The 23235-nt window shown below is 44.3% G+C and overlaps 1 protein-coding gene across 2 annotated transcripts; it reads right to left on the minus strand.

Annotated features, from left to right (window-relative positions):
• Positions 1–381: 381 nt before the first annotated feature.
• tmbim1 (transmembrane BAX inhibitor motif containing 1) lies at positions 382–21450 on the minus strand. Of its 2 annotated transcripts, none has more exons than XM_031892710.1 (12): positions 21353–21450; positions 11868–12227; positions 11599–11690; positions 11108–11172; positions 10736–10789; positions 10594–10644; positions 8812–8851; positions 8279–8316; positions 7633–7720; positions 4303–4398; positions 3011–3064; positions 382–2235 (listed from the first exon to the last, which is right to left on the minus strand). In XM_031892710.1, the coding sequence occupies exons 2-12, from the start codon at positions 12184–12186 to the stop codon at positions 2089–2091; spliced, it is 1044 nt and encodes a 347-aa protein (XP_031748570.1). In that variant the 5' UTR covers positions 12187–12227; positions 21353–21450; the 3' UTR covers positions 382–2088.
• Between the last annotated feature and the right edge of the window lie 1785 nt (positions 21451–23235).

The raw sequence follows: 23235 nt of genomic DNA on the forward strand, positions 1-23235 counted from the left end.
TCGCCCAGATATACCAATGGGGCGGCTTCTATCAGTGACCATGCTGGGCAGTTGTGTCCTGCTCACCAGTTCTAGTGGTACTAACTGGGATCAACTCGGTACACTCTGCATTCACGTCCCCCTGCTGTAACCAGACCAGGTCTGGACTTGGATCCAAAATCAGCCCTGCAATCCAATTACACAAAGGCCCAAACACCCCCCCACCAGTCCAATAAATAGTGACTGTCTATGGCACCTTACGGCAGCCCCCCTGGCATTTGCCAGAACCCACAGATTGCCAGTCCGGCCTGAACCAGATTGGTGTGTAAGTGGCCAATATTCAGTGCCGGTACATGGCAGCTCCCCTACTGGCTACTATCAGAACTACACACGATACAAACCCAAGGTGGGATATAATTTTATTTACATAGAAAATAGAAATCTTGTCGGTAATATTGACATTAAGGCTTTGCCTGGCTCCCAGTCACTTGGTACAAAGGAAATATTTACATATAATGTACATTCTGTCCCACGCTCTCCGACTGATTATAAAACCCACAGGCAGGGGGCGCTTGGTTAAGAATACAGCGCCCAAACTGGCTGCATGGAAGGCCAAATCCTCTATGGATAAAGACATTATGGAGGCGCCATTAGCATTTCAGTGCACTTTAACACCTGCCCCATTAGCTGAGAATTAATAGGAATATTCTGGTCTGGTTCCATGATCCATGGGAGACGGTATTTCTGCTTAGTATTAGGGTATAGTAACCCCCACCCCATCCCTTTAATAAACCACTTACAGACCAGAATCTCTCTGTTCAAGCACTAATGGGGTGACCCCAGAATTCAGACTTGCTGTGGGGAGGGTGGGATGCAAAGTGCCTGTTAAAGAACAGAAAGGGACTAGAATTCTACTTGCGTCCGTGTAACAGGGCAGCACCTCGTATGCACATATAACAGTAAACAAAGTCAGTCCTCGGGCCCCAGAACAGCGCTTTATATTCCTCCCCTGGCAGATCAATCCGTGGGCCTAGAACTCTCACATATAAAACAGTATTGGGGCCACAGGTACCCAGCCAGGGTGGTATGTGAGCTACTGGCAGAGGACCCCCAAGAAAAACTGTATCAGAGGAATATATAGTAAACATACATTATATACAGAGTGCAAGGCTTGGCTTATGCCATTAAACAGCAGCTGATTTTAAAGGGGAAGTTTAACTTAAATTGTACTTTTAGCTAGGCGGCTTTCCAGTTTGGCAATAAAACCAACAGACCCAGGCAATAAGGCATTTCTCTACCAGAACAAAGTATGGATAAAAGTGCCCCTGAACAGAAAGACTTTAAAAAAAATTAAAATCTCATGATCAGTTTGCTTTCCATTGTTACAGTCACCGACCATTGCAACAGCACAGCAGCCTAAGCTTCACTTTGAAAACAGCCAGAATAGAAAAGCAAATAACTAAAAAAAAACAACACAATATTTAAAAACAAAGACCATCTGCAACGTTGCTTAGACTGCTCCCTTCTGCAACAACAATGAACTAAAATAAAGAAAATTAAACTTCCCCTTTATGTTGTTTGGGCACAATAAGCAAGAGGGACCTGCAGACTCTTTACAGAAGATGCCTCTCTATATGGGCAATAATCAAGCAGGGGGCAAGGGATTATGGGTTATTATGGCATTAGTGCCACTGTTAGGGAACCACTATTCCGGCCGGTTTAACTGAGCTGGCAACTAAAATGCATTTGGAATGTTCTGAAAATACATTTGTGGCATCACAGAATAGAGTTGCAATTATGTTAACAGTAACTACATCTCCCAGCATGCTCTGTGCCTGCCTCAGATACATAAGAAAGGGAAATAATTCCACATGGAAAATAATGAAAATGGTGTGACCCCTGGTATAGAAATGGAGGGGTGAATGGAGAAAAGGAGCTGGAAAAGACAGCACAGGAGCTGGGACCCCCAGACAAATGGGGGTACCTCTGAAGATGTCAGATCCCTCAGCTAAGGCAAAGTTAGACTAGAGGTAAAGGGGGAGGCATTATCCATAAGAGAGACAGGAGGAGGGAGGGGGGTGTTATCATTCCCAAGGAATTTGCTCGTGTTTACGTCCGGCTGCCGATAATCTGCAGCAGGTTCAGGAAGATGTACACAATGTCGGTGTAAATCTTAAGGGCGCCATAGACATACTCCTCGGGGTTGATAGTGTGCTTCCGGTTTCCAATCACCAGCTGAGTGTCAAACGCAAGGAACTGTTGGAAAAGAAGACAAACAGGAAATCAGAGAATATTTCCTAGTGGCATACGAAGAATCCTTATAATTTGCAAGTAGGGGGTACATTGTCCCTTATAAGTGATACTCAGAGTTCCCTGTATAACTCAGCCTGCAGCCTTGTGCCTTTATATGGGCACAGAACCCCTCAGTGACTGCTAATATCCTTATCATTTACAGTAGGGGGTACATTATCCCTTATAATACATGAGTGATACTCAGAGTTCCCTGTATAACTCAGCCTGCAGCCTTGTGCCTTTATATGGGCACAGAACCCCTCAGTGACTTCTTATATCCTTATCATTTACAGTAGGGGGTACATTATCCCTTATAATACATGAGTGATACTCAGAGTTCCCTGTATAACTCAGCCTGCAGCCTTGTGCCTTTATATGGGCACAGAACCCCTCAGTGACTGCTAATATCCTTATCATTTACAGTAGGGGGTACATTATCCCTTATAATACATGAGTGATACTCAGAGTTCCCTGTATAACTCAGCCTGCAGCCTTGTGCCTTTATATGGGCACAGAACCCCTCAGTGACTTTTAAAATCCTGATACTTCATAGTGGGGGGTACATTATATATTAGATATATTACTGATAAACATCCTAGGATGTGGAACATACTGAAGACACATTTTATCCTTTAACTTGAAGACCCAAGTCTTACATGGATTAGGAATATCATATGTACAAGTATGAATTATTCACAACCCCCTTCTCCCCACACACAAAATGGCTGACAGTACTAACCAGAGTGAAGACGATTGCTCCGAGTGCAGCATACAGCATGTGTAGCCAGTACACCTAGAACACAAACACATTGCAGTGACTGCTTCTTCCCCACATGATGCCCCATAAGAAACATTCATTTTAAGAATTGCATATTTAACTTGTGTATTTAATCAATACAAATATACTTTTAAAATATATACATATGTCCCTGTATTGTGGTAACATTGCTATTTGGAATTCTAAATGAAGGAACGTGCAATGTTTCCATTTATCCGCAGTACATGGAGTGGCCACCAGGTGTCAGCGATAATGTCTTGAATCACAGACACCATTTTGTTCCAGGGCTCCATGTAATTTATCTTGTAAACACAGGGCTGTTTTGAGCAGCTGCCTTCCTGTCTATATACACAGATACCCTGCAAGTATGGGAAGCCATTCCTCTAACTGACAGACCTTATTATAACTATTGGCACCTTACACAAAGCTGGGGGGGGGGGGTTAGTAAACATACAGCTTTCTCCAGTAGCGACTAACAGCATCGCTTTCCACACATATTTCAGTATATGGAACGTCATGCCTAATTATTCTTTTCAGGGAAATATATACGATTATTGTCCTGTAAAACAGCCCTATTCAATTTGCTGAGAGGCTTAATGACTTTTTGATTCTGGCAGTATTACCCTCTGTATATTTCATAACAGTAATGCCAATAGGTGCCCATATATACCATCATATGCCAAAGTGACAGATTCCATTAAATAACCTATTCCCTGGGTAATTGTGGGGAGAATTTACCTCACATTATTCACAGAGTCCCTGACTAAAGCCTCCTGAAATAAGCAGCCATTAATGTTGTGACCCATAATCTGAGGGAGTTGATGTCAGTCAGGGACGTCCCAGCATGAGTCGGCATGACTGAGCTGTTTCCATCATTCCTGAATTTCCAACATGGCTGAACTGTTTTCACTAGGGTTGGAAAATGTCAGGAGAAGGGAGCCAACTAACCATTTAATATGTGTAGAACTAGAAGACAAATAAACCCTTTTGTGGAGATTAAATTATCCAACGCAGTTTGGGTGCAACCTGTATGGCTGTGACAGTTCCCCCTTATGCTCCCCCCTCATCATATCCAACAGCCACAGTCACACTGCTCTCTGCTTCTCTCTGCTTCAGCTGACTCCACACACCCCTTCCCGTCACACATCAGCCGCTCCCACAGCAGAGTTATGCAGTGTTTCCCACAGCAGTGGGTGTGCCCTCCCCTCCCTTGTTCCATTCAGGGCCTTGCCCAAGCCATTTGGTTCACTTACATATTTAAAGGCCAAGACGATGGCTGTAACGATTCCTGTCACGAACATGACGATTCCCAAAACAGCAAACAACCCTGCGCAGGACGTAAAATCCACCTACCAGAGACAGAGAGAACACACTGAGATAGGACTGTTCTGCCCCCAATAAGGGGTAATTATATCTTAGTTGGGATCAAGTACAGATACTGTTTTATTATTACAGAGAAAAGGGAATCATTTAACCATTAAATAAACCCAATAGGACTGTTCTGCCCCCAATAAGGGGTAATTATATCTTAGTTGGGATCAAGTACAGGTACTGTTTTATTATTACAGAGAAAAGGGAATCATTTAACCATTAAATAAACCCAATAGGGCTGTTCTGCCCCAATAAGGGGTAATTATATCTTAATTGGGATCAAGTACAGGTACTGTTTTATTATTACAGAGAAAAGGGAATCATTTAACCATTAAATAAACCCAATAGGGCTGTTCTGCCCCCAATAAGGGTTAATTATATCTTAGTTGGGATCAAGTACAGGTACTGTTTTATTATTACAGAGAAAAGGGAATCATTTAACCATTAAATAAACCCAATAGGGCTGTTCTGCCCCCAATAAGGGGTAATTATATCTTAGTTGGGATCAAGTACAGGTACTGTTTTATTATTACAGAGAAAAGGGAATCATTTAACCATTAAATAAACCCAATAGGGCTGTTCTGCCCCCAATAAGGGGTAATTATATCTTAGTTGGGATCAAGTACAGGTACTGTTTTATTATTACAGAGAAAAGGGAATCATTTAACCATTAAATAAACCCAATAGGGCTGTTCTGCCCCCAATAAGGGGCAATTATATCTTAGTTGGGATCAAGTACAGGTACTGTTTTATTATTACAGAGAAAAGGGAATCATTTAACCATTAAATAAACCCAATAGGGCTGTTCTGCCCCAATAAGGGGTAATTATATCTTAGTTGGGATCAAGTACAGGTACTGTTTTATTATTACAGAGAAAAGGGAATCATTTAACCATTAAATAAACCCAATAGGGCTGTTCTGCCCCCAATAAGGGGTAATTATATCTTAGTTGGGATCAAGTACAGGTACTGTTTTATTATTACAGAGAAAAGGGAATCATTTAACCATTAAATAAACCCAATAGGGCTGTTCTGCCCCCAATAAGGGGTAATTATATCTTAGTTGGGATCAAGTACAGGTACTGTTTTATTATTACAGAGAAAAGGGAATCATTTAACCATTAAATAAACCCAATAGGGCTGTTCTGCCCCCAGTAAGGGGTAATTATATCTTAGTTGGGATCAAGTACAGGTACTGTTTTATTATTACAGGGAAAAAGGAAATAATTTGTAAAAATTAGATTTATTTGCTTATAATGGGTCTATGGGAGAAGGCCTTTCCGTAATTCGGAACTTTCTGGATAACGGGTTTCCAGATAAGGGATCCCATACCTGTACTCTGTTACTCTTCACTGGTACAAACTGGGTATTTGCCTCAAAAATGTAAACATAGTTTATGAAAAGAAGCTGCTGTGTAGCCATAGGGGCTGCCATTCAATAGGGCACACATTTGCATTGCACATAATAGATATGCTCTGTAGAATACAATAGTTTTAGTATTTAAAAGGGGCAGTATATCCCCCTTCTTCAATATGAACTCAATCAATAGGGCTTGTGCTGAATATACGGACTATATTGTTTTAGTATATATAGTTATTTCTTGCACTAAAGAGGGAGATGAAACCAGTTTCACTTTCTAATTTCCTGCCTCACTTCCTGTTCTGTCGATTCACTCTTTGAGTAGTAACAAATTACTAGTTACAAATTTGTAATCTACAGATAAGACAGCTGTATAATAAGCTGCTCCTTATCTCAAAGCCCAACACAGGCTTCGGCTGAGGGAAGGGAGCGGATTGTTTGTACAGAGCTCATTAACTAAATGTGATCAAATTATGCTGTTTATAAAGGGATAAGGGGTGTCATGCAGAACAACTTTCCATTAGTGCTTTATAATAGCAAATACATTACAATATCACTTTATGGTGTTAAAAAAAAAAAAATAAAACTCCACAGTCCATTTGACAACTATTTATTTGTAAATATTATGTACAGATAAGTGGAGGATTTCCTCTTTTTTAACTTCATGTTTCATATGAAATATAAATACCAGTTTAACTAGTCAGTGACTCAATACTAGATCTATTAAATGTGGCAGTGCTCAGGCAACAGAGCAAGGGATTCCTACAGTTTCCAATTCATAAATAATGTAGGTTTTCAAGCCCTGGCAAAGTAACATTTACAATTGTTTGCCTCAGAGACACTACTACAAATTATATAGGCCATGGAACCTGAAATAGGGCAATAGGGCAAATTCTATTCATGGTTCCTACTATAGAACGACCCCCCTTATATAAAACAGGACATTTGCTGCCAAAAAATATCTATTTGCAGGAACTGGGTAAATGAATACAAATGTTGAAAAAAAAATGTATGTCTCCAGGAATGGGGAAAGTTTGGAATTACAAGGACATAACACAAACCAGCAGCACTCAGACCCAGCAGTCTTAGCACTGGAGCTACAGTGTGTCAGCACTGTTCCCATTATTCCCCGATGAGCAGAGACAATGGCTCTATTCTCCTTACTATTGCTAATTACCTCTAGGTGACATCTTTTATTTTTCATGTGAGCTCCCCAGCAGTGACACAGTTGTACATCCACGTATAATTACTCCCCAAGGGGCACATTAGTCTTTTCATTCCCAACCGGTTTGCTTTCCTCTCAACTTTACCACCAATCAAACTGCAGAAATACCCACTTAGCTCATAACAAAGTCAGCATTAATACATGTAATTAGAGCAGCCTGGAACCTCCTGGCCTTGTTACCCAACTGATTATTACTGCACCCCTCTAGTGTGAATTAGGCCCTTCCAGGAGGACCTGACAGTTTATTGTCCCTTTCTGACAGCCATACTGGAGGCAAAAAATGCCATTATAACAGTATGCCATTAACAGTATTCCTCAGGTACAAATAAACATGCAAACAAAACCTATGCATCAGGGAAACTAATAATGTTTCCAATATTTCAAAAAAAATTATATTATATATATATACACTGAATAAAACACAACCAGCACCAAGGGTCTTGTGGTTGAAATCAATATAAGTGTATTATAATTGCATATACAACCGGTCCCTTTTGGGACCTTTTTCAACCTTGAAAACGTCGGTTGTATAATTATATATATATATATATATATTATATATATATAAATAGTACAATTTTTAGCCTCACTTGCAGACCCACCCATTCAGACAGAGCTGGTCACTCACCTTAGTCTGGAAGCAGAAGATGGTCACTATTATGGTCACAATGGCGGTGATTCCCATGGAGATCAGCACGGCTTTGGAGCTGTAGAAACTGCAGTAGAGAGAGAAAACCACATACTGACACAGCCATTGTTTCTACAGCGTTTACCCTAGCAACAAGAAGAGTTGCAGAAGCAAAGCATTAAATAAATAAAAAAAAAGTGGTTCAGCAATCGCCACTGGGGTCCTGCATTTGTATGTTCTTCCCGTGTTTGTGTTTCCTCCCACATTCCAAAAACCTACAGGCTGTTGGTTTCAATTAAAGTGACCCTGGTGTTAATGGTAGGGGACTTAGTAAAGCCCTGCCAACGTGTCAGTGATGTTTAAGTAAAGGTCAAAACAAACCTTTTATAAACATGTCTCTATAATTAACATGGATTAACTTAAGGTGGATTTCCTTTTTTTATATGGGCAGTGACTTTTCCTGATCCTCAGGAGCAGGTAAGCAACAGATCTTACACATTAACCCTTGAAGCATGAGTGGCCAACTCCCTGGTAATGAATGTTCTAGCAGTGCAGGAATATAACTGTACGATAAGGAGCATGAATTCGAACTGTAACATCAGCTTCATAGCATTCCATTGTTATTATTGTCAATATATTAGCATACCTTGCAATGGTTCCAGCCATGAAGGCCATGGCAAGGGTCTGGGAAGAAATGAAACAATGAGAGAAGGGTTACAAATCACCTGCAGGCTCATGTAGTGACATGGTATGACTAAGACTCTGTACTTGAACCCAGAACAGCCATGTAGAAACTTTATTTCACTTTCCTGATCCCAATAAACAGATCAATGCAAACTGCTGATCGGTTGCTAGGGTTTATTGCAAGGCAACCGTACAACTACACATGCCCACAATAATCTAGTAATAGCAGTGCCATCTCATTGTGCTTTACTCTGGATGGACAGATGCAACCACGTTGCCTGGCAGTGCTAGAACTGGTTAGACCTGTGCATCTGCTCAAGCCTAAATAATTACTGAGTATATAAGCAGCACCAGTTTTATTTCTACAGCATGGAAGGGCTGCGCTTAGGCTTCTCCCTGGCCAAAGACCTACATTCCACAGCCCACCCCATTGTAACATCACTGCTCTAAAAACAGCTTTTCTCCACTTTACGTTATCACTGTACAAATACTCACAAATATAGCCAGCAGGATGATATTCCATGGGAAACGCCTCCTGAAAAGGAAAAAATTCACAGTCAGACCTTCCAAGAATTTGTTAGGGGAGGAAGTCCCAGCCCTAATTCTGGTTTTATGAATAGAAGATCAATAATTATAAGTATCTGACTAGCTATGAGAAATATCCTATACACAGGGGGAGAGCTAAACAGAATCATAGTCTGTACTAAGACTCCCTGCATGCTTTAACCCTTGTCATCTGTTGATGAATGCTGGGAGTTGTAGACATCCAACATTTTGGAAAACCCATGACTATGCAACTATATTTGCATCCCCTATCCAAACAGATGCTTCTGGCCATGTGTCGTGCAAAGGAACACTGTGTAAATTCAATTTGATAGTATTTACATTGTGAATCTTGTTTGCATCAGCTAGCATGAAACAGGCATGGGCACTACAACTCCCAGCATCCCAGTGGCAGCAGTCGTTCCACTACATCTGGAGAAGCCGCTCACTGCCCACCGCAGCAGTGTATTATCTCTCTATAAAGGAGAGAATTGTTCTGGGCGACTTGTCTGATTGTGACTTGCCAGTAGGGGTGACGCTCTATTTCCCAGCATGACTCACAGCCCAGGGGCACACAGGATGCAAACAATGAGCAGGTTTGTTCATTTCAAAGGCAGAGAATGTGAGATTGTTTACTAAATCAGGGTGGGAAGATGTTAACAAAACTAAAGGCATGCTGGGTATTTCCCAACATCACTCTGTCACAATGGGACCCTGCAGCGGGTATAAGCCATGCGTATGATTTCCACATTTTCTTTATCTGTAAAACTTACTTTGAGTTCGTTCATCCAGGCTAATAATTAGTGCATGCTCTCCTGCAACAGCTTCCAGCTACCTAGCTATGCCAGCCTATGCCATCTTTTCAGTGTCTGATGGTTGCATGCTGAATGGCAAGGGCACTTTATGGCACAGGTACAACACTTAGTCTGTGCCAAGAGTCAAACAGGCACAGACTGGTACCTGTGCCATTCAGTGCCCTAGCCATTTTCCATGTACCCATTAGTGTCTGCCTGTTGAACTCTTGGCACAGGCTGCGTGTGGTACCTGTGAACTGAATCAAGCAAAAACATTGGCACAGCAGGGCTGTTTCAGGGGGGATAACCATGTAACGTTACGTGATTTGCACTCAATAAACTAACAGGGTTTATCCCGCTGAAACAACTCTGTTATGCCAATATTTTTACTTGTTTTGGTTCACAGATACCACACTCAGCCTGTGCCAAGTGTTCAACAGTCAGACACTGATGGGTACATTGCAAATTGCTAGGGCACTTTCTGGCACAGGTATCACAGGCCAAGAGTCCAACCTGTGCCAGAAAGTTCCCTAGCCATTCACCATGTACCCATCAGCCTCTGCCAGCTGAACTTTTGCCACAGGCTGAGTGCGGTACCTACGCCTGGGAAACCGCAACAAGCAAAAATATTGGCACAACAGGGCTGTTTCAGCCGGATAAACCCTGCTAGTTTATTGAGTGTAAAACATGTAACGTGGCTTGCTGAAACAGCCCTGTTGTGCCAATATTTCTTTTTTCGGATTTCAGTAGAAGGTGCCGATCCCTCATTAAATACTGAGCACCAGGCAGAATCTATGTGGCAATGCCAGGGTTGCAGTTCACACTCAGTCTGTGCCCAGACATGCATTCTAATGTTTAGAAGAACTTGGCACACAGCCTTATAACAAATGCCAGTTCACTAAAAACAAAACATATATAAAATATATTAAAGTGCACTGACCTGGGCCCCTCGCAGCAGACAAGCACGATGTATGTGACAAAGAACACAGCGCTGTAACAAAGAAAGGAGCAGCCATTATTACTAGACACATGGATCTGAAACAGTAATGGACACCAATTGTAGCCGGGACAGAGATACTCACTATGATGCATAGTAAACACCGGGTGTTCTTCGAATAAACGAGGTGACTGGTTCCCTGTAAAGAGATAACGAATGAGCTGCCATTAAACAGATGCACGGTATCCCAGCCCAAGGGGTCTCAAGCAAAAGCAAAAAAAATAGGCTTGCTGTAAAGAAGCAAGGGGGAAAAGGAATCCCACACGCCTGATCCATTTCAAGGTGTTATTGACCGCACAACTATCATTTGGAGTATTGTGTAGTTGGCTACTCGGCCTAAACCAAAATATGTATATACTGTAAGCAGCAATGACTGTGATATGAAAAGGGGCAGTAAGATGGGAGACAGCGGCCACATGTCAAACATTAGCTGGTGCCCGCGTGGAATGAGGCTTACACGTAAGTGAAGATCGCAATGATGCCAACAGTGAGCAGCAACTGCACAGCTATGATGGCGTAGACCTGAAATGAAATATGGAGACACAATGAGGACTTCTGGCATTTTATGTATTTATGCATTATCCCTAAAGCCTGCCATGGGTCACTAATGTTAGTTATATTGTAAATAACAATAAGAATGAAACTGTAGTCTCACAGAGCAATCATTTTTGGTTGCCGGGTCAGTGACCCCCAACTGAAATTTGGAAAGAGTGAGAAGAAGAGGAAGGCAAATAATTCAAAATCTATAATAAATAAAATAATGAAGACCAGTTGCTTAGAATTGGCCATTCTATAACATACTAAAAGTATGCTGACCTGTTTTGATGGAAGCTGGGAGTTTCTTATACACAGCTATTAATAAAGCTCCCTGGGCACAATAACCAACGGCTATATATTAATATAAAGGCCTACCAACCAGCCAATAATCGCACTGCCCATGTAACTCACCCTCCGGATAAAGGCATGACGCACGGCCTTGTCATCCCACGAACCAAAATTTCCACCCTCTCCGTCATTCGTGTTGTACATTTCACCATCACCTGAGCATGAAGGGGTTAAAACCATTAGCAATCTTAAGGGGTTACAGGGACAGTGACGTTGCCCTTTAGCAGAATTATCAATATCACAGACACAGGGAGAGTCATGAAAGAGTCAGTCCACAATGAGTCTTTAGAAAGCCACATAAGGAAAGGGTTAAATAATTAGGAAGTCGTTACCTGTGTTTAGAGGGATTGTAGGTAAAATGGGCATCACAGGCTTTGGAGGATCATTATGGCCAGGCTCTGGGTACCCCCCAGGTTGTGGGTAACCTGAGGGTGCTGGGTACCCACCAGGCTGAGGGTAGTATCCGGCTGGCTGCCCGTACGCACCGGGGGGTGGATATCCGCCAGGCTGAGGGTAACCGCCTGGTTGTGGGTAGCCGCCTGGTTGAGGGTACCCGCCTGGTTGAGGGTACCCGCCTGGCTGAGGGTAAGCGCCCATGTCATGCAGCGGGTCCCGATCATGGTATGGCGGTGGAGCATTTGGGTACGACATGGCTGCTGGCCGCTCACTAAACTACTGTCTTCCTCTGTCGCCTGAAATGTCAGAAAGTGGCAATGAACAAAACACAAGGAAGCCTGGCATTCTGCCCTTACATTGCATAGCTAACAAACAATCAGGGACTGGCGTTGCTGAGGAACCACAACTCCTGGCAATCTTAGTTGGCTTGGGTATGCTGGGAGTTGTAGTTCCAATACAGCTGAAGAACATAGGGTTGCTTTTTATTGTGTTAGAAGGAATACAATTCATGGGGTTAAGTAAAATAAGCTTGAGTATGTGTTTGCCTACTGAGTCAGTGTCCGGGTTATTTTTAGGGCTTAGTTGGTTTAGCTCCCTAGGAACATACCCCTAGGTTACTGAATACATCTTCTACATGCTAATTACAAGTGTAGAAATTCCGTGTCTGTGCCTGGGCTGCTCTCTTTCCCATGGCTAGGCAAGCAGGTGGCTTTGGGCCTTAAATAAGAAGCCATTTGGGGACATTTCCCACTGCAATGATCAATAGTATAACTTTAAGTTCATTGACATAGATTTTCCCAATGGTAATAGCAAAAGCAAAATCAGCCTTTTCACATGGGTCCAATCCCTGCCCCCTATTTGACCATGGGAAAGAGAGCAGCCCATATTAAAAAAGCACAGAGAAAGTGTATTCTGCAGCATTCATTATTCATATCAATGCCAATGCAATTTATTTCTACCTTCTCTAAAATGGCTGTCCTTTCCCAACAGGGCTCACATTCAATTACAGGTTAGGGGGAGGCGGAATTAAACAGTCAACAATTCAATAAAAGCAGAAAATATGAAATAAAAAATTAAAAGACCAGCGGCAAAATGTTAGATTTCTCCCACCGCCATAATAATGAAAGTTCAATTTAAAGTTACCTTCCCCTTCCCTTCCCACACACAGGCACAGGGGCCCATCCAGCAACATTACAGAACCTCGTTAGAACCAGTGACACTAACGAATGTGGCCTCGTTACAATAAACAAATCAAGTGGCTCATTTCCCCTTAATATGAGGAAATGACTTTCCAAACAAATCAGAGAGAGATGGAAACAAGATTTCCTGCCCCTGTGGCTCTAACATGAGTAAGAGGGGTAACTGCCAGTGCACCCCACCCCTTTATTACTCAAACATAAACGCAGGTAGGAAATAACACTCAAACTGCCCAGAATGTGAACAAAGAACATGTCCTTAGCTGCCAGAATACAAGGGCCCCAGACATGATGAGGGAGGTGAAGTGGTTAAACCAGCCTGAGGAACAATGGATGTTTAAGCAAGGCTGAAGCTACAAGCTGAGCCCCAGAGGATACAAAGGGAAAATACTGACAAACCCTCCTGCTAATATTTCCATTTCCACATACAGGTATATTATTGAAATAATAATAGCTGGTGCTGTTCCTTTAAAAGCATATGGGTTCCATAATACTGAGGTATTTGTATTAATGGCGCCCCTGGACTGTTTCAGTGTTTATACCTCCCATCTTTCCTAACTGGAGAATTGGGACACTTTGGTTACACCCTTAATCCGCAGAGGTCAGACCCATAACTAGTCCTAATGCAACAAGCCCCGCCCCCACTGCCTGACAGGTAAGCAGGATGCAGCAGTCCCGCCTTTTAAAGGGACAAAACAGCATTCAGTTAATGATTGGGAAATAATGAACTGAAATGCAGAGACAAATTCACTCCCGTGCCCTCATTCTATGCCCCCCTAGGAGAACCATTCTCACTTTCCAGGAATGTTTTCACTTTAAGGCCCATATTCTATTCAATTTTCATTTAGTAATTACTCCAAATGCATCTCTCTCACTCTGCCCAGGCACAGATCTCTAACAAGCCCACTGGCAGCGCCAGCAGTATTTAGGAACCAAGACTCAGAGCCAGGAAAACCTTTACTTGGTCATTAGCCCTCCCTCGGAGGCACTTACGTAGAAACATGTGACTACTGAATTACTATTTACAAGCTCAGAGTCAGAAGAGCACTGAGCATTTCCAGAAAGCCTCACCCTTAAAGGGCCGGATCAGATTTTTTTTTCTTTATGAAGGACCAGCATGAAAGCACAGAACTATAGAATCAATCACTGATATTTGAGTCTGGCTGTATATGGCTGGTACCACGTGTATATATATATATATGGCTGGTACCACGTGTGTATATATATATATGGCTGGTACCACGTGTATATATATATGGCTGGTACCACGTATATATATATATATATATATGGCCGGTACCACGTGTATATATATATGGCCGGTACCACGTGTATATATATATGGCTGGTACCACGTGTATATATATGGCTGGTACCACGTGTATATATATGGCTGGTACCACGTGTATATATATATGGCTGGTACCACGTGTATATATATATATATGGCTGGTACCACGTGTATATATATATGGCTGGTACCACGTGTATATATATATATATATATGGCTGGTAACACGTGTATATATATATATGGCTGGTACCACGTGTGTACATATGACTGGCACCACGTGTATATGGCTGACACCCCCCCCCTTTTGTCTGTCTTCCTTCACCTGCAGGGCTCAGGGGCCAGTTTTATGTACATGCAAAAATGAGCCCCTGGTATCAAAGGTAGAAAAATAATCAAAAGACAGAATATTGTCATTATATACAGCAGTGGAGCCCAAATCCTGCTCTAGAAATGCCAGAAAGCGACCACTGGTGGCCCATAGTACATGTGGTACTGAGGTAGAAAGTGCTTTATGGTCCGGTCAGCTCACTGGGTCCAGTCCAGGCAGTGTCCGGTCAGCTCACTGGGCCCAGTCCAGGCAGTGTCCGGTCAGCTTACTGGGCCCAGTCCAGGCAGTGTCCGGTCAGCTCACTGGGCCCAGTCCAGGCAGTGTCCGGTCAGCTCACGGGACCCAGTCCAGGCAGTGTCCGGTCAGCTCACGGGGCCCAGGCAGTGTCCGGTCAGCTCACGGGGCCCAGGCAGTGTCCGGTCAGCTCACGGGGCCCAGGCAGTGTCCGGTCAGCTCACGGGGCCCAGGCAGTGTCCGGTCAGCTCACGGGGCCCAGGCAGTGTCCGGTCAGCTCACGGGGCCCAGGCAGTGTCCGGTCAGCTCACGGGCCCAGGCAGTGTCCGGTCAGCTCACGGGCCCAGGCAGTGTTCGGTCAGCTCACGGGGCCCAGGCAGTGTCCGGTCAGCTCACGGGGCCCAGGCAGTGTCCGGTCAGCTCACGGGGCCCAGTCCAGGCAGTGTCCGGTCAACTCATGGGGCCCAGTCCAGGCAGTGTCCGGTCAGCTCACGGGGCCCAGTCCAGGCAGTGTCCGGTCAACTCACGGGGCCCAGTCCAGGCAGTGTCCGGTCAGCTCACGGGGCCCAGGCAGTGTCCGGTCAGCTCACGGGGCCCAGTCCAGGCAGTGTCCAGTCAGCTCACGGGGCCAGTCCAGGCAGTGTCCGGTCAGCTCACGGGGCCCAGGCAGTGTCCCCATTACTACTTCATCATTTATTATCACCATCGTTTATAAGAATGCCCAATCCAGTGCATGAGTTTGGGTATCTACTACTCCCTGTTGCCCACCCAGCAGGGCAGGAATGGGTGCAGGTGGATATTCAGTGTAGGCGCAGAACACCATGTATGTGATATAGGGCCACCCACGTTGTACAGTAATGCCGTGCAACAGGACTCCCACGCAGAGAGACAGTAACAGGCTTGCACAATCAGAAGGGCAGGTTCCTTGTTTAAACTACACACTACGCACCCCTCACATCTGCCCCACTGCAACCAAATGCCCCCACACCGACTTCATTCCGACTCCCTAACCGCTGCCTCCAGCCTCTGGCAGCCGCACAGCAAAAATACCCAAATCATTCCACATCCACAGAGGAAAAATAAAGCCCAATTGAAAATGAGCTCAAATACCACTGTTTACACCAAACTAAAAATTAATTGTAAAATACAAGGGTATTTTACAATTACTTTTTAGTTTGATGTAAACAGTGGTATTTAAGCTCATTTTCGATTGGGCCATATATTGGTTCTAGGAAAGATAAGAGCAGTTTGAGTAGACTAAGTTATTTGTGGAATCAGTGGAATGTAGAGGGGAATCCTGCATCTCTCTAAGGCTGTAGGTGTTAGTAGGCAAGTCCAGTCCAGCCTAGCCTATCATATTATTCCTGAAAGACAAAACCCTAATTTAAAGGGAATATAAACCCTGCTCTGCTCAACAAAAACTTTACTCAGTTGTTGCTGGACTACAAATCCCAGAATAATGTCATATATAATGAAGGTTGAGGCATGCTAGGAGCTGTAGTCCAGCAACATCAGGGCTGTATTCTTAAAGCAATATTGCACAATAAAACTTTCCCCCAAATTCCCCCCATTAAAATGCAAAAAATCCTCCAATGAGGAGTAAATCCGGCTCCCTGTTCTCTGTTCCTGCAATTGGAGTTGGGAACAAATGACATAATTATCTCTATATTTAGATAACAGGGAGATGGCTAACACAGTGCTGGGGATAGTAGGGTTTCTGTAGCAAACACATAACGTTTAGCAGTGCAGGGCAATTGCACATAATATTTTGATTAATTTGATACACTTTCATTTTTTGGTGTTAACTGATCCTTTAATCTCCTGCTGGCATGGCTCTGCCCTTTCCCTCTCTCTCAGCAGCCAAAAAAGTTGCCAGTCAGGCAGCCAAATGGGGACCTTATGAAATGTACTCTTGTCTGAGATCCAATAGCAACATTTAAGGACACTTGCAACAGGACTGGAAGATGCTCACGGTCTCCTGTTGTGAGACTGCAGGAAGTTGTATATTTGTCATTTTTTTGGAATGTCTTTTTCCTTGAAGGAACCAAGCAAACGGACCTTTCCCCAATTGGGCAACCTAGGTGATGGGCAAAAAAGTGCTCATCTGATTATTTGACCCCCGTGCCAACAATCAGATAACAATAGGAAACCTAAGCATCTGTAGAGGGCCACACTAATGGCCAAATGTAGTTCTCGCCCAGTGTAAAACACTTCAATAGATATCTGGCCAATCCCTAACCAGATAGCAGGCTAGGCTGTAGTTTTGGCCAATATATGGCCAATAAGCTGTCGGTTTGGTCTGAGTTGGACAATTCAACAACCAAAGTTTGCCCATGTGTGGCCATGTCCATTGTCACTATACACGGCAGGTCACATGATCAGGAAGCTCCATTGTTTTAATGTTACACGTAGTCAGGAGCAGGCCCGAGGGCCCATCCTTAGGGGGGGTGGCCTAGGGGTAAATAAACATGCATATTGGGAAAGTGAATATTGGGAAGTGGCTTAATATGGCATTTCCCTTGTTATGCAATATACAGAGTCATCTGCACCAATTACAGGTATTATTACCACCAGTTACTATTTATATTCCCAGGTAACTCCTCTATAAGCCACATTGCTTTTACTCAACAGGTTTCTCCAGTCCCAACTCCCAGATGTCACAACTAAAGGGTAACTCACTTTTTCCTTTGTGCGGGCGCAGCATGGAGTCATGTGACTGCTGCTATTTAGGTCCTCCTCTATATTTCTGTCTCTCTTTCAAACCACTGACTGGTTGCTAGGTTAGATTGGACCCTAGCAACCAGTTTTTTTTGCTGAAAATCCAAATCCAGCTGCTGAACCATAACTAAAAATCTACAAATCATAAACAAATGGAAACCAATTGCAAATTGTCTCAGAATATCAGTCTCTACATCATACTAAAATTTTATGGTGAACAACCCCTTTAACTTCAGGGAATTCGGAGTATCACTCATGTATTATAAGGGATAATGTACCCCCTACTGTAAATCATAAGGATATTAGCAGTCCCTGAGGGGTTCTGTGCCCATATAAAGGCACAAGGCTGCAGGCTAAGTTATACAGGGAACTCTGAGTATCACTCATGTATTATAAGGGATAATGTACCCCCTACTGTAAATGATAAGGATATTAGCAGTCACTGAGGGGTTCTGTGCCCATATAAGGGCTCTGGTACACGGGGAGATTAGTCGCCCGCGGCAAAACTCCCTGCTCGCGGGCGACTAATCTCCCCGAGTTGCCTTCCCTCTGCCATCCCACCGGCGAACATGTAAGTCGCCGGCGGGATGGCAGACGCAGCGGCGCGATTTCGCGCAAATCGCCGAAAAAGACTCGCGAGCCTTTTTCAGCGATTTCCCGAAATCGCGCCGCCGCGTCTGCCATCCCGCCGGCGACTTACATGTTCGCCGGTGGGATGGCAGAGGGAAGGCAACTCGGGGAGATTAGTCGCCCGCGAGCAGGGAGTTTTGCCGCGGGCGACTAATCTCCCCGTGTACCAGAGCCCTAAAGGCACAAGGCTGCAGGCTGAGTTATACAGGGAACTCTGAATATCACTCATGTATTATAAGGGATAATGTACCCCCTACTGTAAATGATAAGGATATTAGCAGTCACTGAGGGGTTCTGTGCCCATATAAAGGCACAAGGCTGCAGGCTGAGTTATACAGGGAACTCTGAATATCACTCATGTATTATAAGGGATAATGTACCCCCTACTGTAAATGATAAGGATATTAGCAGTCACTGAGGGGTTCTGTGCCCATATAAAGGCACAAGGCTGCAGGCTGAGTTATACAGGGAACTCTGAGTATCACTCATGTATTATAAGGGATAATGTACCCCCTATTGTGAATGATAAGGATATTAGAAGTCACTGAGGTTGCTCACCATCTGATGCGCTGTCAACAGGTTGCATGTGGTCTACATCTTCCTGCATGCAGACTAACAGGGCTGTGGAGCTGATGATTTTATATTAGAACTTTAAGGGTGAAGACACATGGAGCAACTAGTAGCAGCTACTTGTCACAGCTTCTTAAACAGACAATGCTGATCATTTACTGATAATTGTCTCTACGTGTGTTTAGCAGAGGCAATTCTCAGCATTGTCTATGGCAGGGGATTTTCTGGGGTTTAGTAGCCGTGACAAGTAGCTGCTACTAAGTAGCTCTGTGTGTCTTCACCCTTACACTTTCCGTGTTTCCATGCAGTGTTTATCCCACCCATCCCGTCCCACCCATCTCTCTGACTCACCCACCAAACACGGCGCAGTTCCAACTGGAGTAAGGAGACAGCTTATGGCATTAATCTCAGCTTGTTCCAAACAGAACGAAAAAAATGCTTTGCTGAGAGTGTCCGTAATCTTGATTTATATTCTGTATACATCTTAGGAACAACACAGGCCTTACTGAACACACACCACCTACAGGACTCGGCCATTCAACTACAACTCCCACCAGTAGAAAAAAAATCCAAAATGTCACAATTCAGTGAATGTTGCTCACTTTTCGACCACTTCCTTAAGGTTTAGTAGAAGTCATTCTATAGAAGTACTAACCAGTGTACGGTACGTCAAGAGATGCTATCATCTAAACCCACATTTTAAGGTGACAGTATCTCTTGAATATGAGTATATACTCATATATACTGTCTTTTGTTTTGTACACTGAATGAAGGTGTAGTAACTGCTCTGGTTTGTACTTAGAAATTATCTGTTAAACAATATTGCTCTGTTATACAGATAGCTAGAATCTCAGCCATAAAGCAGGGCAGGACTGCTGCTTACAATGGGGGGATCAAATAGGATCTGTGCCACTGTGACAGAATGCTCTGTTATACAGATAGCTAGAATCTCAGCCATAAAGCAGGGCAGGACTGCTGCTTACAATGGGGGGATCAGATAGGATCTGTGCCACTGTGACAAAATGCTCTGTTATACAGATAGCTAGAATCTCAGCCATAAAGCAGGGCAGGACTGCTGCTTACAATGGGGGGATCAGATAGGATCTGTGCCACTGTGACAGAATGCTCTGTTATACAGATAGCTAGAATCTCAGCCATAAAGCAGGGCAGGACTGCTGCTTACAATGGGGGGATCAGATAGGATCTGTGCCACTGTGACAGAATGCTCTGTTATACAGATAGCTAGAATCTCAGCCATAAAGCAGGGCAGGACTGCTGCTTACAATGGGGGGATCAGATAGGATCTGTGCCACTGTGACAGAATGCTCTGTTATACAGATAGCTAGAATCTCAGCCATAAAGCAGGGCAGGACTGCTGCTTACAATGGGGGGATCAGATAGGATCTGTGCCACTGTGACAAAATGCTCTGTTATACAGATAGCTAGAATCTCAGCCATAAAGCAGGGCAGGACTGCTGCTTACAATGGGGGGATCAGATAGGATCTGTGCCACTGTGACAGAATGCTCTGTTATACAGATAGCTAGAATCTCAGCCATAAAGCAGGGCAGGACTGCTGCTTACAATGGGGGGATCAGATAGGATCTGTGCCACTGTGACAAAATGCTCTGTTATACAGATAGCTAGAATCTCAGCCATAAAGCAGGGCAGGACTGCTGCTTACAATGGGGGGATCAGATAGGATCTGTGCCACTGTGACAGAATGCTCTGTTATACAGATAGCTAGAATCTCAGCCATAAAGCAGGGCAGGACTGCTGCTTACAATGGGGGGATCAGATAGGATCTGTGCCACTGTGACAAAATGCTCTGTTATACAGATAGCTAGAATCTCAGCCATAAAGCAGGGCAGGACTGCTGCTTACAATGGAGGGATCAGATAGGATCTGTGCCACTGTGACAGAATGCTCTGTTATACAGATAGCTAGAATCTCAGCCATAAAGCAGGGCAGGACTGCTGCTTACAATGGGGAGTAGGACCAGGTATCACTGATATTTCTTTTGGCCGTCGCAGCCTTAAGGGAACACTGAGCAGGGAACCCAGATCCTGGGGAGATTCACATGTGGAAATGGGGGAAGTTTTACAGAGCTCCCATGATCCCCTGTGGGTACATTCCTCCCATCCTACCACTGGCCACATTAAATGCCCCCATCCCTTCAACCAGGGGCACCATAGAAAAGCAAATAAAAAGTGAAGCTGTAATAATGGCAGTTTAGCTGTACCAACCCAGTGCTTAGGCATCCCATAATATCTCCCTCAAGCAGTCTCCCCCCCTTCTCTCTCCCCTCCAGGGAATCCATCTCAGCACAAACACACATATCAATGTCTCCCTTGGGGTTTCCTGCAGGTTCTTATTCTGACTTGACAGCCAACAAATTCACTTACCTGGGGGGGAGCAGCAGTGCAACCGGCACCCACCTAGTAGCACCCACCTAGTAGCACCCTCTGCGCTTCAGTTCTGGTAGAACCAGCTTTTTGCCTTTCCTTGCAGAGAAGACAAGTGCTGGGTGTGGACAAAATGAGTTTCCTCCCCTCCCCTCAGTAACTACCAAATCCCTCCAAGCATGTGGTGTCATAGCGCCCTCTGCTGGGGAGAAGCAGCAAATTCAGTATGGAACCCCTGCTGGAGATTTAAAGGAATAATGGAAAATACATCTAAACCCACACTATGCACTTGTAAAAAAAAGTTACATTTACTATAAACCAGTGTTTTTCAACCTTTTTTGGGCAAAGGCACACTTGTTTCATGAAAAAAATCACAAGGCACACCACCATTAGAAAATGTTAAAAAATTTAACTCTGTGCCCAGCAGCAGTGCCCCCCTAGTACATTGGTGCCCAGCAGCAGTGCCCCCCTAGTACATTGGTGCCCAGCAGCAGTGCCCCCCTAGTACATTGGTGCCCAGCAGCAGTGCCCCCCTAGTACATTGGTGCCAAGAGCAGTGCCCCCCTAGTACATTGGTGCCCAGCATCAGTGCCCCCCTAGTACATTGGTGCCAAGAGCAGTGCCCCCCTAGTACATTGGTGCCCAGCAGCAGTGCCCCCCTAGTACATTGGTGCCCTGCCTACGGCACACCAGGCAACATTTCGCGGCACACTAGTGTGCCGCGGAACAGTGGTTGAAAAACGCTGCTATAAACAATAATTCCAGATCCTAAATACATTATACAGTAAGGGACACCACCATTAGAAAATGTTAAAAAATTTAACTCTGTGCCCAGCAGCAGTGCCCCCCTAGTACATTGGTGCCCAGCAGCAGTGCCCCCCTAGTACATTGGTGCCCAGCAGCAGTGCCCCCCTAGTACATTGGTGCCCAGCAGCAGTGCCCCCCTAGTACATTGGTGCCAAGAGCAGTGCCCCCCTAGTACATTGGTGCCCAGCATCAGTGCCCCCCTAGTACATTGGTGCCAAGAGCAGTGCCCCCCTAGTACATTGGTGCCCAGCAGCAGTGCCCCCCTAGTACATTGGTGCCCTGCCTACGGCACACCAGGCAACATTTCGCGGCACACTAGTGTGCCGCGGAACAGTGGTTGAAAAACGCTGCTATAAACAATAATTCCAGATCCTAAATACATTATACAGTAAGGGACAGAAGTAGCAACACCCAAAAAATATTAATTAAATTGAGTAGTGGCAACATTATATACAGTGAGAACTTTAGCCCCAAATATATTAAATACAATGAGAGGCAATGATTTCTGACACCCCCCCCCCGAACCCCCTGATCCTTCCAAAAAGCAGTTTTCATGAAGACAGGAGTAGATTTCAGCATTGTACAGATAAAATTAATTCAGAAATTGTTTGCATTGCTACACCTGCTTGAGAATAGCACCCAAGAAGTAGAAACCCTGTTTTGCTATAATGCGACTTGGGTCCTATTAATAGTATATGGAGTAGGAGAAACAATAGGTTAGCTGAAAGCAGTTCAAATGTGTAGCACTGGCTCCTTCTGAAAGCTCAGACTCAGGCACACTTTACTGCTGCGCTGCAAGTTAAATTGATATCCCCCCCCCTCACCCCCAGCAGCCGATCAGCAGAACAATGGGAAGGGAGAAAGATAGCAGCTCCCAGTAGGTATCAGAATAGCACTCAATAGTAAGAAATCCAAGTCCGGCTTGGGACTCCTCCAGTTACATGGGAGTAGGAGAAACAATAGGTTAGCTGAAAGCAGTTGTAATGTGTAGCGCTGGCTGAAAGCTCAGACTCAGGCACACTTTACTGCTGCGCTGCAAGTTGGAGTGATACTTTTACTTTTACTATATATTGGTATATTGGTTTATTGGGGGGGGGGGGGGGGAAGGGAGTGCAAATGTGCC

Source organism: Xenopus tropicalis, chromosome 9 (genome assembly GCF_000004195.4).
Source record: "Xenopus tropicalis strain Nigerian chromosome 9, UCB_Xtro_10.0, whole genome shotgun sequence".
Classification (NCBI taxonomy): Eukaryota; Metazoa; Chordata; class Amphibia; order Anura; family Pipidae; genus Xenopus; species Xenopus tropicalis.

Coding starts and splice junctions, on each gene's coding strand:
- tmbim1 (XM_031892710.1), bottom strand. CDS start 12,186: ATGTCGTACCCAAATGCTCCACCGCCATACCATGATCGGGACCCGCTG. Junction 10,790..11,107: donor ATTGCGATCTTCACTTACGT/GTAAGCCTCATT, acceptor ATCTCTTTACAG/GGAACCAGTCACCTCGTTTA. Junction 3,065..4,302: donor TCGTCTTGGCCTTTAAATAT/GTAAGTGAACCA, acceptor TTTGTGTTCTAG/GTGTACTGGCTACACATGCT.